General features: G+C 42.1%; 1 protein-coding gene across 4 annotated transcripts in view; it reads left to right on the plus strand.

Annotated features, from left to right (window-relative positions):
- The window catches only part of LRRC6 (leucine rich repeat containing 6), an 80,659-nt gene that overhangs the window by 23,353 nt on the left and 41,936 nt on the right, over window positions 1-15,370 (plus strand). For 2 of the 4 annotated variants that reach the window (XM_036830883.1, XM_036830880.1), the window contains exons 3-4: window positions 4,016-4,093; window positions 11,891-12,066. In XM_036830883.1, the coding sequence (XP_036686778.1) occupies window positions 11,998-12,066 (69 nt within the window). In that variant the 5' untranslated portion in view covers window positions 4,016-4,093; window positions 11,891-11,997. Of the gene's footprint in view, window positions 1-4,015; window positions 4,094-9,297; window positions 9,327-11,890; window positions 12,067-15,370 lie in introns of those variants that run through there. The other 2 variants (XM_036830882.1, XM_036830881.1) reach the window with 2 other exon arrangements.

Genomic DNA, 15,370 nt, shown 5'->3' on the forward strand with positions numbered 1-15,370 from the left:
CTTCCCTGAACCTTTTCGTGCTTGTTCCATCTCCTTGCCCTGGGCATCTTCATCAAGGAATTGGGAGGACCAGTTGATGGCTGGGAGCACATTAGTTGATGTAGTCATTTAAAACCTGATTTTTAAAAAGTTTAAAAGAGAGGGGGATATAATCCAGGCATTTGTCATGGTTTTACAGCATCACTCTGTGAACCTGAAAGGATTATGGGAGACCTGAGTAAATCCTTGTCAGATCCCAGCCTGTGGTAACTAGGTCTGCCGTACGTATTGAGAATGTACATGTGCAAGGCATTGTGCTCAGTATTGGATATCGAGGGGGCTCCACAATTACACCCCTGCTTATTGCTCCAGTTTGGAATGAAATGAGAGGTAAAAACAGGAGTCAGGAGGATGGAGATCCAAAAATCAGCATTATAACTGATAAAAGCTCTTCGGAGAATGTGGCTTAGACTTGCAGCCAAGTGGGATTCCTAATATGCCCCCAGAATTAAGCCTACCCACCACCCACTTACATGCAGAACTGGACAATGCAGGCTTCCCCTACCCACGCAGGCCCCCTGCTTTATGGCGGGAGCGGGTCGAGACTGTGTGCCCTCTGCCGGAGGGGAGATCCCAGACCCAGGAGAGAGGGTGGGACTGGGCATGCCCATTTCCTTCTCCCAGTTCACCCATCAGGTAAGTGGGTCCTCCCCATCCAATTGCCACCCCCTCCCCCGGGAAGAATGAGTTAAGAGGACAGAGAGAAGAGAGGCCTGTGGAGACACTCTAACAGGGGATCCTGCCACATGGAAACAGGAAGAGTGACCCCCAACCCTCAGAAAAGCTACAGTGTAGTTTAGTGGTAAGAGCAGGTGCAGGCCCTAATGTCAGGTGGACCCAGGTTTGAACACTGCCTCTGCAAAAAACTAAGTCAGTCAACTTAGTCCCTCTGTGTCTTAGTCTTGCCATCTGTAAAATGGGAACAACAACATCTAACACACAGACATGGTATTAGAGCTACATGGAACGACGTGCTTAGCTTTATGCCTGCTCATGAGAAAATAGCTGCTCTGCTATTAATATCGTCACTTACCCAGGGGCCCCAGGCCAGCCCCGCGGAGGTAGAAGCAGAGGGGAGAACCACACAGAGTTGGTGGAAAAGAGATGGAGTCAGGGGTGATGAGGCAGAGTGAGTGCCAGCCCCTGTGGGTTCTGACACTAGAGCCCAGAGGTCGGCTCGTAAGATTATACTTTAACTCTCCACGGTCACAGGTGGCGGTTCTCAGCAGGGCCACTTGGCAATGTCTGGAGACATATCTGGTTGTTGCTGTGTGTGTGTGTGTGTGTGTAAGGGATCAGCTACTGGCAGTTAGTGTGCAGAGGCCAGGGACATGCTAACCGTCCCAGGACCTCTCCCCCGCCCCCCAAAAGAAAGAATTACCTGGCCCCAGATGACAGTATTGCTGAGACTGAGAAACTCTGCTGATGTAGTTGCCTCCAGCTTAGCGGGTAATTGAAAATTGGCTCTAGGGATACAAAAAGTCTAGAATTTGCATCATTTTTGAAGGTTTATTAAAATTCTTTCTATTCCTTCAGATAATTATTTTTGGCATCTTGTACTTTACCAGAAATTAGAAACTCTGGCGCATTGTTCAATTAAAAAGGCTGTTATAGAAAACCACTAGCTTTTATGCACGAGAGCATTAAAGAGTTGTCCTAATTGTGCAGCTCTAAAAGATTGCCCGAAATTTTCATCTCCGCAGCTGGGTCCATCACAATTACTAATTAGTAGCATAGTATTTCAGTCCTTTTCAGAGCTGTGAGAAAGCTTAAATTTTTGCTTCCAAAGTATTCTTAAATTAAACACGCTTTTAAATCCTAATAATGGGATCTTTTCAGTGCTACTCCACCCATAGGCATTTAGGCACTTTTTTAGCAAGTAAAACTGTTTCTCTAGGATTCAGACTCACTCTTGGGCCATGGAGGTAGAAGTTTGCAAAACACCTGCCTTTCCTGAAGCTCTGTTCCTCACTGGGAGAGCCAGGTGGGCTGTGGAGCCAGGCTTTGCTTAGTGGGGCTCCAGGTGTCAGCTGAGGACTGTCCGGGGTCTGTGAAAGTGGGGCTCGGGCCTCACCCCCGACTTACTGGCTCAGAGCCTCTGGGGGTGGGCTCCCGGAATCTGCATTGGTAACAGCTTCCCGATGAGCTCCAAGCTGAACGCCTCAGAGCGGCTTGAACTGGGGGATGGGTTTGGTCCAGTACAAGTTTGTAGGTCTGGTTATGGAGGTTGGTGAGAACTCCTCCCAGGCTGGTTTGGCCGAGAACGCAGACTCCCTTCCTGCTGCCCAAGAAGCTCTGCATATTTTTACTTATAGAGCTTTGTTTTTTCCTGACCAGTTTGACCCATTGTTCTCGATTTAATTTAATTTAATTTAGGAAATCCTTACAAAACAAATCTTAACTTTTTTTCTACCAGATGACTCTTTTCGCATTTACAGCGTTATACATAAAACGAAAGTGGAGAAGTGGGCTGGCAATTTTAACAATAATAGCTTTATGTATTTTTGTTCAGGATAGGTACTAGACACTGTATTATAATCTTGGGCACATAGAGCTCTACAAGTCTGTGACTGTCAAATGCTCAGATATTGCCTAGAGGAACTCTTGTAAACATCAGTATTACTTAGAATAATATAATTACTGAGAGAAACTTTAGTAATTTATTCCCAAATCTTCATTTAAAAAATGAGTAAACTGAGGCTCGGAGAGGTAAACTGTTATTCTCAGGAATTCTATGGAAACAAATACATGATATTTTATAAATTTCAGGTGAAATATTAGTAGTGATAAGGGTGACGGTTCTAAATCATCATGTTTGACCGTCATAATATCCCTGAAAAATGGTCCAGAGGAAGCATTATTTAAGTGAGCCTGCCCCAAATGCACATTTCTTAGCAGGGTTTTCTACATTCATGTCATCTTAAAAAGGACTCTTCTTTTAAAGTGTAGTGTAATGGTTTAGTGCCAAGCTCTGGAGTCAGATTTCCTGGCTGTACCACTTAACCTTGAACAAGTGGATTTATTCTCTGCACCTTGGTATTCTCATTTGCATAAGGGAGACGACAATAGTTTTAACTTCATAGGATTGTTATGAAGATTAAATGAGATAATACGCAAAATGCTTAGAAAATTGTATGGCGTGTAATAAGCACTCAGTAATGTAAGCTATGGTATTATTAACTGTTTTTAAAGGGCCCCACCCTTCAGCGATTCCTTGACTTATTTATGCTTTTGCCTTGCCTATATGGGCTTTCATATTTATTAAAAACAATAATCCTGTATCAGGATGATTTTGGCTTCACGTAAAGGAAAACAGAACTCAAGATGGCTTAGCAGTGAGGAACTCTAGCATCTAACCCAGCTATAAGTCTAGAGATAGGCCAGTCTCCAGGGTTGGTTGATTCCTTCTCTCTGCTCCGCCGGTCACAGTGGGCTTCATCCTACAGCTGGTTCCCTCAGGTTTGCAAGATGACTATGAGTACCAGTAAAGATAGTATTTCCTTCCTTTTTAACATCCAGCAGGAAAAAGAGACAGGAAATCCGCAAGCATGAAATACAGACCATTCCTTCTCATCTGATTGGGAGTACTTGGTGTGCATGCCCTCTCCTGCATCACGCAATCGCCAGGAGACTGCCACGGGCTGGTTGACTTAAGCCTGGGCTCCTGAGCTGTCACTAGCCAGGGACATGGGATTGCCAAGTGCTGGGCCAGCTTGGTTAAGCCTAACCCCCCTGGAGTTGGAGCTGGGTAGAGACATGAGCAGAAATGGGTTGGTTCCATTAGGAAGGACAGAGGGAGAAATGGATGCTGCGTGGGCAACCAACAGTGTCTGAAGTACAGGTACAGATCTGAAAAAGCAACATGGTTTTGACAGCCATAATGATCCTTAGATTCTCGTTACCATTTTCATAATAGATTACATAAAAATGTCTTTTATCTTGAAGGTTAATTAATTCCATTCTTTGTATATTTCAGAAAATGTTAGCAAACTCAAGAAACTTGAATATTTGAATTTAGCTTTAAACAACATTGAAAAAATTGAAAATTTGGAAGGTAAGAATTTTCTTCTTATAATTTATTGTTAATTAAAATTAGACTTCAACGGTATTGCTTAAACAATAGGTAGACTTTTCAAATTAACATTTTACTTAAGTCTTATGTTTGTCAATTCTTGTAAAAAGTCAAACGATAACAATATACACAAATTCAAAAATGTAAGTCTACTTCACCCCTTCGTAACCCAGTTTCCTTCCCAGAGGCAGTGGTATTAACGCTTTGGTGTATAGAAGGTAGTTTTGTTACATTTTGCTTTGTATCAATGGGATCATACTATGAATATTGTTTTCAAAATGAATTTCTTCCATAAAATTACCTTGTTCTTCTGACATCCAGGAAGGATGGGGAAGGCTGTCTAATGGAATGATTGTAGACTGAGTTATCCAACTGTTGTTCTGCAGATGGACAATGGGGTGGTTTCTACATTTTGCTGTAATAAGCATGGCTGCAATGAGCACCCTAATACGTTTCACTCTGTGTACATGTGTAAATATTTTTCTAGGATAGATACTTAGAAATGGAATTCCTGGGTTTAAATATGCATATTTTGGAAAATATTGTCAATTTGTTCTCCAAAAAGGTTGTATTGATATACACTTGTACCTATGGTCCACGTGAATACCCATTTTCCCCCAACTTCACTAGTGCTTTTTATAAGCAATCGTTTTCTAAAGATTAGAAGACATTGTTCTCTAGTAATTTTTAAAATTTGCACCTCACTTATTATTATTGATCTTCCATATAACCTTTCAGATGTTTATTGAATATTTATATTTTTTCTTATGTGAATAACTACTTCATATCTTTTGGCCATTTTTCTACTGATTTTTCTTCATGTGCTCTTATGCATTCCAGATATTAATACCTTGTTATATATGTTATAAATCTTTTCTCTTGAGTGTACTACTTTTATTTCAGTCATGATGCTGGTATTGTTCAGAAGTCTTACTTCTGAAATGAATATACTCCAATTTATCAGTCTTTTTCTTTATGGATTCTTTATGGTTTCTGGATACAAATATAGTCCATATAAGTTCTAATTTTAATAATTTTATTCTTTACATTTAGTCTCTCTAATGTGCTTCAAATTTAACATGTAAATGTTTCTGAATGGAAATATTTGGACAATTTAGTATTTTGAAAATTGAAATATAATTTACGTATTTTAAATTTACATACACGATTTTAAAATACACGATTCACAGGTTTTTAGTATATTTGCAAGGTTGTGCATCCATCATCACTATTTAACTCCAGAACATTTTCGTCACCTCAAAAGAAACCCCCATATCCATTAGCATTCATTCCCCGTTCACCTCCTACCCTAGCCCCTAACAACCCCTAATCTACTTTCTGTCTCCATAGATTTTCCCATTCTGAACATGTAACATAGGTGGAATCAAACAGTACATGGTCTTCTGTTCTGACTTCTTAGTCTAATGTGTTCAGGGTTCATCCATGTTGTAGGATGTGTCAGTACTTAATCCTTTTTAGGGTTGAATAATATTCCATCGTATGGATACACCTCATTTTGTTTATTCATTCATTAGTTGATGGGTATTTGAGTTACGTCCACTTTTTGGTTATTATGAATAAAGCTGCTATGAACATTAATGTACAAGTTTTTGCATAAACATCTGTTTTCAGTTAATTTAGTGTACCTAGGGATGGAATTGCTGGGTCATATGATAACTGTACGTTTCACTGTTTTCAGGAACTGCCAAACTGTTTTCCAAAGCAGCTGCACCATTTTACATTCCCACCAGCAGTTTATGAGGGCTCCCGTTTCTCCACATCCTTGCCAACACTTGTCATTTTCAGTTTTCATTTATTTATTTATTTTTTATAGTAGCCATTCTGTAGTGAGTGTGAAGTGGTATATCATTGTGGTCCTGATTTGCATTCACCTAATGACTAATAAGTTTGGGCATTTTTTTATGTGCTTATTGGCCATTTGTATATCTTCTTTGGAGAAATCTTCTTTATTCAAAATCTTTGCCCATTTTCTAACTAGGTTATTTGTTGTTTGACTGCTGAACTGTGAGACTTATTTCTTTATTTTGAACGCTAGAATCCGATGAGATAAATGATTTGTAGATGTATTCTCCCATTTTGTGGGTTTTCTTGTCAACTTCCTTGTTGGTGTCCTTTAGAGCACAATTGTTCTTTTTTCTTAAACAGCTTTATTGAGGTATAATTGATGTACAAAAACCTGCACATATTGAATATATATAATTTGTTGAGTTTGGACATATGCACACATGTGTGAAACCATCACCACGATTAAGATAACAGGCATATCCATCACCTGTTTTCTCCGATCTCCCCTAGAACTTCTTTTAAGCGGTTGTACTAGATTGATCTTCCATGTCTCTTGACCTGTATTCCTTATTTAAACCTCTTTGTCTTGTTATTCTGGGAGGTTTCCTGTTTTACTTTGCAGGCTTCTATTTTGTGCTGTTATTTTTTTTCGAAATGTCTAATAATACTTGGTGTCTGTTGATAACCACAAAGAATTTGGTTGATTAGGTGGCTGTGTGGGCTTATTCTGCAGTTGTGAGGTGGTGTTTCCACATCCAGCCTCTGGCCTGGCTGGCAGGGCCACTGTGGGCTCTGTGTGGGTGGGTAGGGGCTTGGGACAGAGGCAGGCAAGCTCCTCTCCCCACCCCACTCCCATCTTCCAAGAGCTAAAATTAGGAGGACATTATTTAAGTCCTGTTGGATTTTAGCCTATTTGTCTTCTAGTGTAGACATCAGTATTTCAGGGGTCATCAAGGTCATATATCAATAAAGACATAAATATTCATCATACATTTTTAATGTTCATCCTCAAAACCTGAAATGTCATCACTGTCAAAGCCCCCAAACCATCATCAGTGCTGGAACTGAGACGGTTCTTTCCATCATTGGCATTTTTCTGCATTAGAAATGGAGCCTTTGCTCTTTCCCAGCTGCCCCTCTCCAGCCCTGTTACCATATCCATGTGTGAACAAATGAAATAACAAAATTTGCGCTAGCGCTTCCCTGGTGGCACAGTGGTTAAGAATCCGCCCGCCAATGCAGGGGACACGGGTTCGAGCCTTGGTCCGGGAAGATCCCACATGCCGCGGAGCAACTAAGCCCGTGAGCCACAACTACTGAGCCTGTGCTCTAGAGCCCGCGAGCCACAACTACTGAGCCTGTGCTTTAGAGCCCGCGAGCCACAACTGCTGAGCCCACATGCCACAACTACTGAAGCCCAAGCGCCTAGAGCCTGTGCTCGGCAACAAGAGAAGGCACTGCAAAGAGAAGCCTGCGCACCGCAGGGAAGACCCAACACAGCCAAAAATAAATAAATTTTTTTAAAAAACCTTAAAAAAATTGCTCTATATCTATGTTTTGTAGTAGTGAAATGTCTATCTATAATGTCAGAGAAATAAAACTCTCATTCTCAGTTGGCTTGTTATTTTCATTAAGAAAGTAGTATCTGAAAGGATGTGGAGAGTTCTGTTTTTGCTGTATGTGTCGGCCACCAACCACTAGAGGGCAGTATTGTCACTATTGTCTTTTTGAGCTTTGAGAACTTGGTCCACAGTGGACACTTCTTCCTTTTGGTCCTCTGCCTTCCAGCTCTAATACGGATGCACCAGGCTCAGGGTCGTTTGAGGATATGTTTGGGGAGATGGGCAGTAGGGAGGGATGGGTGTCTTATCTTTTGGCAAATATGCACTTGTTGTTTAATTTTAAATGTTTGAGGAAGAGAGGAGGAAGTTGGATATATATATACTCAGCTCACCTACTTGAGTAAATCTCAGTATAATTTTAAACGTAAGTTGGATTTTTCTTTGTTTGTTTTGCTGCATGGCAAAACATAACTGTATCCTTTTTTTTTCTTTTTTCCTTGTTGTGGATTCACCAAGATAGAATAAATGAAGTGCCTGTTTTTTTCCATCCCGCCCCTCCTCTCCCACCCTTAAAACCTGGAAGGAGAGATGGGGTTTCTATTAGTGTCAACTCTCCCTCTTGGGAAATCAGCATGTTGGTTTTAGTGACCTTTAGACCCCTGTGGGCCACTGAGCTGGATCTTCACAGAACAGGGGCTGGAGGGTGGGACTCAGTTGAAGGAGGGAGGTTTTCTCAAGCCTGTCTAGTTCAGCAAGAATTGTTCTTTCAAATGGCAGATGTGGTTTAATTTCTTATGTGTAGGCCTAGTAGAAGAAAACTTAAGATTCATCTCTTTGAAAAATGTAATGAACATTTGGAGGGTTCTGCATCTACAAAATTACAGCAAAATCCAAAAATTCTATGAATTTTTGAGCTTGTTGGAGTCTTTCAAATGTCAGTCTTTTCTCATATGGAAGAAAAACATAATTAAAATACCTCTCAGAGTCTCCCAAAGTCAACTTAAGAAATACCAGGTAACCTGTATCTTAAGTCAGACTACCCCAAATATATCTTTACACTTCATAAAATCCATCCAACATCTTTTTTTTGCCAATGTAAAACAGACATACAGGCACAGAGATATAAACTTAATTATATTTATATGTCTAGTTTCATATTCATTCTTCATATACTGGCTGAGTTCACATCACTATGATTTAATGACTGAATTATCAAATATATTGATGTGCTTTAAATAACTCCTTATTGTTTGGTGCTTGAAGTGTTTTTAATTATGTTTGCTCTTGTGAATAGAACTGTTCTGAACAGCTTTGTACAAATTACCTGCTTCCAGTTGAGGTATTTGATTGGGACCTTTTCCTCCCCAGTGAAATTCTGGATCAAGAGAAAAAAAAAAACCACTTAAGAGCCTATTTTGTGTATTGACAAGTTGAATGCTGAAAAAAATATATATATATATTTAATCTCATAACCTTTCCAACATATTTAAAATTTATTTTTGAAGATATGAAGTTACTGAATTTCCTTCACCTATGTAGCTGAGTTTGGAATATTATAAAAGTATTTATTTGTTCTTATGCATTTTGGTTATTCGTCTTTTTAATAATTCATATTTTACCATAGTAACGCAATAGACAGTTTCAAAAGTCAAAGTGATATCTATACTCGAGCTGAAAAACAGACCTGTTGTCAATGCCCCCAGACCCCCCAAGCCCTGCTCCCTAGAGGCGACCGCTATCCACTCCCCTTCGTTCTTCTGCTGCATGTTTCCAAGTAACCTGCTTACACCAGGCGTCCTCTACTCTTTCTCATTTTAGGCATCGTCTATTGACCTCCTACGTGGCAGGTGCAGATTTTGTTCTCACTCGCTGCCCCCGAGGTTCTTTATCCCTGTCTATCCGCCTTGCTTATGTTTTCGTATCACATAACGGGATATCGTAACAAGACACGGGATATCGGCCCATCTATGGTGACTGGTGTTTTGAATGAACACTTTGCTGGGCGGAGTGGTCACGCGCATGTGCCTACTGACCCACATCTAACCTCTGGCCTTTCTTGCTCCCCCTTTCTCCTCCCACCAGAGGATGGCTGGTCTGGCTCTCTCCATCCATGTAGGAATTGCAGGCCTCAGCCCACCCACCCCTCACACAAGTATGACTACAACAGCTTGTGCTTAGAGACCCAACATTGTGTCCCACAGAGCTTTAGCTTGAGGGTTTTGCGGTGATGGTGATGGTCATGGTCATGATGATACGTTAGTAATAAACAGCTGACATCGGCAAAGAGAACTTCTAGTGGACAGGTTCAGAGACGCTTTTCAGCTGGGCACACCTGGGATTCGGTTCCCGTCCCCACTTTGTAGCTTTGTTGAACTTTGTTCATTTCTTAGCTTATTTGCCTTACAGTTGCAGTTATCTATTGCAGCGGAAAAAAAACCATGCCAGGACTTAGTGCCCTGAAACAGCTTTCTTTCGCCACCCAGTTTTGTGGGTGAGGAATTCAGCAAGAGTTTGGCTGGGACATTCCTCTCTGACCCAGGGCATTAGGCTTCCTTACTGCCTTCTCAGCCAGCTTGAGCTCTGACACCCCCTCTGCGCGGCCCGTCCATGGCTCAAGCTCCTTGCCCTGCTTGGTCTGCATGCCCAACCCTAGGTTGTCCCCTCCGTGGATGCCTTGTTCCCCTGGCTTACGCTCCCAATGCCCACGCTAGCCCTCGTTAGGATACCCTCCTCGCCCTCCTCAAGCTCTGACACCTTGCTTCTGGTGCTCCTCCCCTGCGGACCCCTCTTCACTCTACTTGGTCTCTGATGCCTCTTGCTGGGTGTCATGTGAGGACACCCTCTCTACCTTCCCTGGGCTCTGATTCCTCAAGTCAGGCTGCCCTTCCTTGTTGATACCATCCTGTCTGCGCTGACACCCCATGGTTGGCTGTCTTTGGTGTGGATGCTCTTTTCATCCTGCCCAGGTTCCTACCCACCATCCCGCTCTGCAGGGATGCCTTCCTCGCTGGGCTTGGGCTCCTGCACTCGTGCCAGAACACCTGCACCCGGGATGACCCTCACTGCTGGGGCTGCGGCTTCCAACACAGCGCAGCTCTCTGCACACCGTCCTCATCCTGTTTGGGCTCCACCACTCCGCTCTGGACCAACGTAGCTATCGCTCGCCTCTCTACTCCTTCTTTACTCTGCCTCCCCTGATGGCTTTAGGAATTAGTTGTTCTGAAAGGAAGGGAAGAGAAGGAAAGGGAAGGGAAAGGAAAGAGCGGGGAAGAGGAGGAGCCACCTTGACAGACCTTTTCTTCCTCTCTCCCTTCCTTGTGTCCATCTTTCTTTCCTTCCTTCCTTCCTTCCTATGTTCTCAAAATAGGGAGACGAGTTAGGAGATACACCATACTGCATGCAAAGGGTGACAAGAACCTGAACTGGAATATTGGTAGTAGGATTATAGTGGACAAGAAGTACGTAAAAAGAATTCAGGACTTAAGATCTGCGTGGCTTGATGACTGGTGACGTGAAGGGGCTAAGAGGATAGTTGAGGTTAACTTCCTAGTTAACCCTGATTGACTCTTGGTGTCGAATCACATCTGATACCAAAATGGTGAAGACATCGGTAGAGTTTAGACATAAAGAAGGCAGAAAAGCTGTCTTGAGGAGTAGAGAGTGAGAGTAGGAGTAGAGAGTGAGAGTGAGTGAGGAGTAGAGAGTGGAGACTTCAGTTTGGACATGTGGAATGTGATATGTCTTGCAGGCATGTAGAAACAGGAGTGTGATATTGAGTTGGATGGTCAGACATGGGGTTATTGTTTGGGAGTCATCAGAATCTGGGGTTAGTGAAACCAGTGAACATGACTACTGTCATCAAGACCATAAGGAGAGGGAATATTGGGTCAAGGATGGAAATCTCCATCACCACTGATGGAGTGGAAAAGTCTGTAAAAGAGATCAAGAGGAATAGACTACATTATAAAGGAGAACAAGGAAAGAGTAGCATCACTGTTTCAAGACAGTTGAGAGATTTAAGAGACAATCCATGGTCGATTGTGCCACATGCAGCAGACTCTTCTAGTGACATAGTGCATTGAAGAGGCTCCGTTAGATTTGTCAACATGATGCAGTCACGCCAGATAGTGGCCAAATCTAAATGTGAACAGCCCAGAGCTTATGGATATGGGCAGGAAGATGATTTCCTTTGGCTGGAGGGACTAAGGGGTTGAAAGTAAGGGGAAACACAGATAGAAAAGTGAGTCAAGACTAAGCCTTTTTGAGGTTTCTGAAAAACCACTTCTTGGTAAGCAGTGCAATTAATCAACAGACTTAAAATATTGGAACTGTTATTTCTATGATGTGTTATTGTACACATTTTACTGCCTGTGTGATTTTTCTGGCTTTGTTTTCTTTTCATTTCTCTCAGCAGGATGTGAAGGGCTGACAAAGCTTGACCTGACGGTAAATTTCATTGGAGAGCTGAGCAGCGTGAAAACCCTTCAACACAACATCCACCTGAAGGAGCTCTTCCTCATGGGAAACCCCTGCGCTGACTTTGACGGCTACAGACAGTTCGTGGTGGCCACTCTTCAACAACTAAAGGTATGCTTTTTTTTCAGTAATACAAAATTCTCAGAAAAATGAAAACAAGCAACTACAATGATTCCTGATTTATTCACAGCATTTTCAGAGAATGTGTTGTTTTAGAGGATGGAATATTCCAGAAAATCAAAACCAAGTCTTTGGCTCACTGATCCTTTAAAGTTGTTTTAATATTATAGCTTTAATAAACCTTTGAAAAATAAATTGCATGCTCTTCTCCTTTCTCATTCAGAACACACACAGTTTAATTGAACTTTCTTGGTGAGTTCAAGTCATTGTTACAAAGAGCGTTCCTTATTACTAGTAGCAAACCAAAAGTTTAGGGCTTTTGAGGTGGCTACAGCTATATACCTTTGTATTTCATAGTCTTAAACTACTGTGCTTTTTAAAGTATTATTTCTCACTATTGCTTTCTATTAACTCATTCGCTATGTTAGTAATTCTCAAACTCTGGTATGCTTTGGAGTACTTAGATGGGGTTCGCTGGGCCCCTCCCCCACAGTTTCTGATTCAGTAGGTCTGATGGGCACCCAAGAATTTGTATTTCTAACAGGCTTGCAGGTGCTGCTGATGCTACCATCCAGGGACCTCGTTTGAGAGCCACTGCTCTGTGTGTTAATTTCTTATGCCAAATCTCCCCATATTCGATACTTTTGGTACTGGGAAACAACACATGGTTTCTAGAGAAATCATACACCTGAGAATATTTAAGTAGTAATATTAATGTCCATGTAATTCCAAGAGTTCCTGACCTGCATGTGTTGGTTTGAAACCTTGGGGGCTTCCCAGGTGAAATCTGAAACTGGCCCCCATGCACGGAGGGCAAGGAGAGACCAAAGAAAAAGGCAGGACTCCAGATGGGTAGGTGGCAGGTTTAATAAGCAAGGAAACCTACTTACCAAGCTTGTTCTGGGCAACAGGATGAGTAGATCTCTGCGCCTGCCCGCCATAATCTTACAAGTTTATAGAGAGGCCTTAACTGGGTTCAGTCACATACACCGTCCAGAGGGTCTCAACAAAGCCTTACTGTCTCAAGGCTGCACCCTTGGAACAGCTCCTAGTGTGGGAGCAGCGGGCAGAAGGTACCTTCCAAGGACAGGGGAGGGGCTGAGCAGCCTGTGGCTGCCCAGGTCCAGCGCGCAGGCCATCCAGCGGTCACGTCCTCTTGGTGTCCCTCCAGCAGCAGGGACAGCATTTTGCTTCTGCAGAGAGAATGCGTGGAGGCCCTGGCTTTCTAGCAGTCCTTTTCCTCTATCCTCAGAGGACATTTGTTTTTAGGCTACTGTGTTCTGTGTAGTCAAAATTGCTGGATTGTTAGAACACATTTCTTCTAATGTAAAATTTCTTTGATTAAGAGAATGAGTGCTTCAGGTAATTGAATCTAGAATATATATGTAGAATGAGTGATGAAGTAGATCAAACATAACCCAGGCTGATCATCATTGTACAATGACTTCCTAAAAAAATGAACTGATGAGAGCCAGAATTTCAGAGAAAATGGGTGCTGTGAACCATCTCCCTGGAAGGGTGCAGAGATTGTCATCACAGCTGGGCCCCCTGTCAACTCTGCAGTGCTTGGGCTAGGGGTGTGTGAGAGCCATCAGACAGGTGCCCGAAGCACGGGCCAGGGTTGTTCCAGGTGCTTTGGACACAGCATCTCTGATACTCCCGGACTCTCGCAGGGAGATGATTAAGTGCATTCTGAGATGAGGGAGCCAGGCCTTGGAGAGCTGATGCTCCTTGTTTAAGGTGACACACCTGGCAAGTGACCCTGGTGGGATTTGAACCTAATAGCCCACCATTCACACCATAACCACACTCACTGCTTCTGTCTGGGTTAATGTACAGGCTTCAGGTCCAGTCTTTCCTTTCAGAAAGACTGTTCTGAATAAGCTGTTACAACAGGCAACAGCCTCCCTTTGAAATATAGTATTCATAAATGTGTTTACTAGTATTTAAAAACAGCTTGATAAATTTTAGAGTCTTAGTTACCATTCCATTGAAAGTTTGTGATCTACTTGAAAGGAGTTGCATTAACGGATGTATTATTTTCCTAGGGCTGACATAACTAAGTTCTGCAAACGGGGTGGCTTGAACATCAGGAATTTATCTCATTGTTCTGGACACTAGAAGTTCTAGATCAAGGTGTGGGTTGGTTGCTTCTGAGTCTGTGAGGCAGCATCTGTTCCATGCCTTTCTCCCAGCTTCTGGTGGGTACTGGCAAGCTTTGACTTTCCTTGGCTTGTGGAAGCGTCACTCCCATCTTTTTTTAAGGACACCAGTCATTTGAATTAGGGGCCCACCCTACTGCAGAATAATCTCATCTTAACTGATTACATCTGCAGGGACCCTATTTCCAAATAAGGTCACATTCTGAGGTACTGGGGGTTAGGACTTCAACATAACTTTTTTTGGGGGGAAACACAATTTAACTCATAACAACAGAGTAGTTATTTAGACAGACACGCACAAGAGGTGTGAGGAGATTCAGCCCTTTTCAAGTATCCTCTTCCTAGTGTCTGAGCCACTCCAGGTGGTAAGTAGGCACTGTAGCCTAGTGGGAAAAGTTTTGTAGCAGACAAACGAGGATAGGACTCATGTCTCTGCTACCCGTGAGTTGCATGCCTCATTTTTCTCATTTATAATGGATTAATAATTCCTACTTTAAAGAAGTTCTCTGAGGCCCTCAATAAATCTTAGTTTCTCTCTCTCTTCTTTGCTGAAGCACACGCGCAATTATTATCAAGAGACGTAGACACTCTGCCTCTGTGTTGCAAGAACTCTAAGTGAATAAAGATCAAGGAATACTGCAATGCACAGCCTAAAACTTAATCTCTCAGTTCATCAGGACTTCTGAATTCAGCTGTGATTTTGGACTGAAGAAAACTTAGGCCAATTTTGAAAACTACCTAACAAAAGTCTTCAAAAACCTGAGATCCAATAAGAAGGCCCCGAGAACAGGTGCTGGCATACATGTGACACCATCTCAAATTTGTCATCAGTTCCCAGTATGAGGTCTTCTGCTTCCTGCCTGTATTGGTGACAAGGGGTTTATTGGTCACAATCTTTTAGAAACAGTAGGTCTAAATTATATCAATGTTTATTTAACCCAAGTATAAGGAAATATATATATATTATATATAATAATATATATGTATATATATATAAAGTTAATACTTAAATCCTTACATCCCAGATACAGGTAAGAGAATATATCACCTTCTTCACAATGTTCATCAAAATTCCAGTGAAAGAAATTATATTTATCCAGAATTTTCCAAATTGTTTAGACCTTTTTTTTTTT

This window comes from Balaenoptera musculus, chromosome 17, assembly GCF_009873245.2.
Source record: "Balaenoptera musculus isolate JJ_BM4_2016_0621 chromosome 17, mBalMus1.pri.v3, whole genome shotgun sequence".
NCBI classification, from domain to species: domain Eukaryota; kingdom Metazoa; phylum Chordata; class Mammalia; order Artiodactyla; family Balaenopteridae; genus Balaenoptera; species Balaenoptera musculus.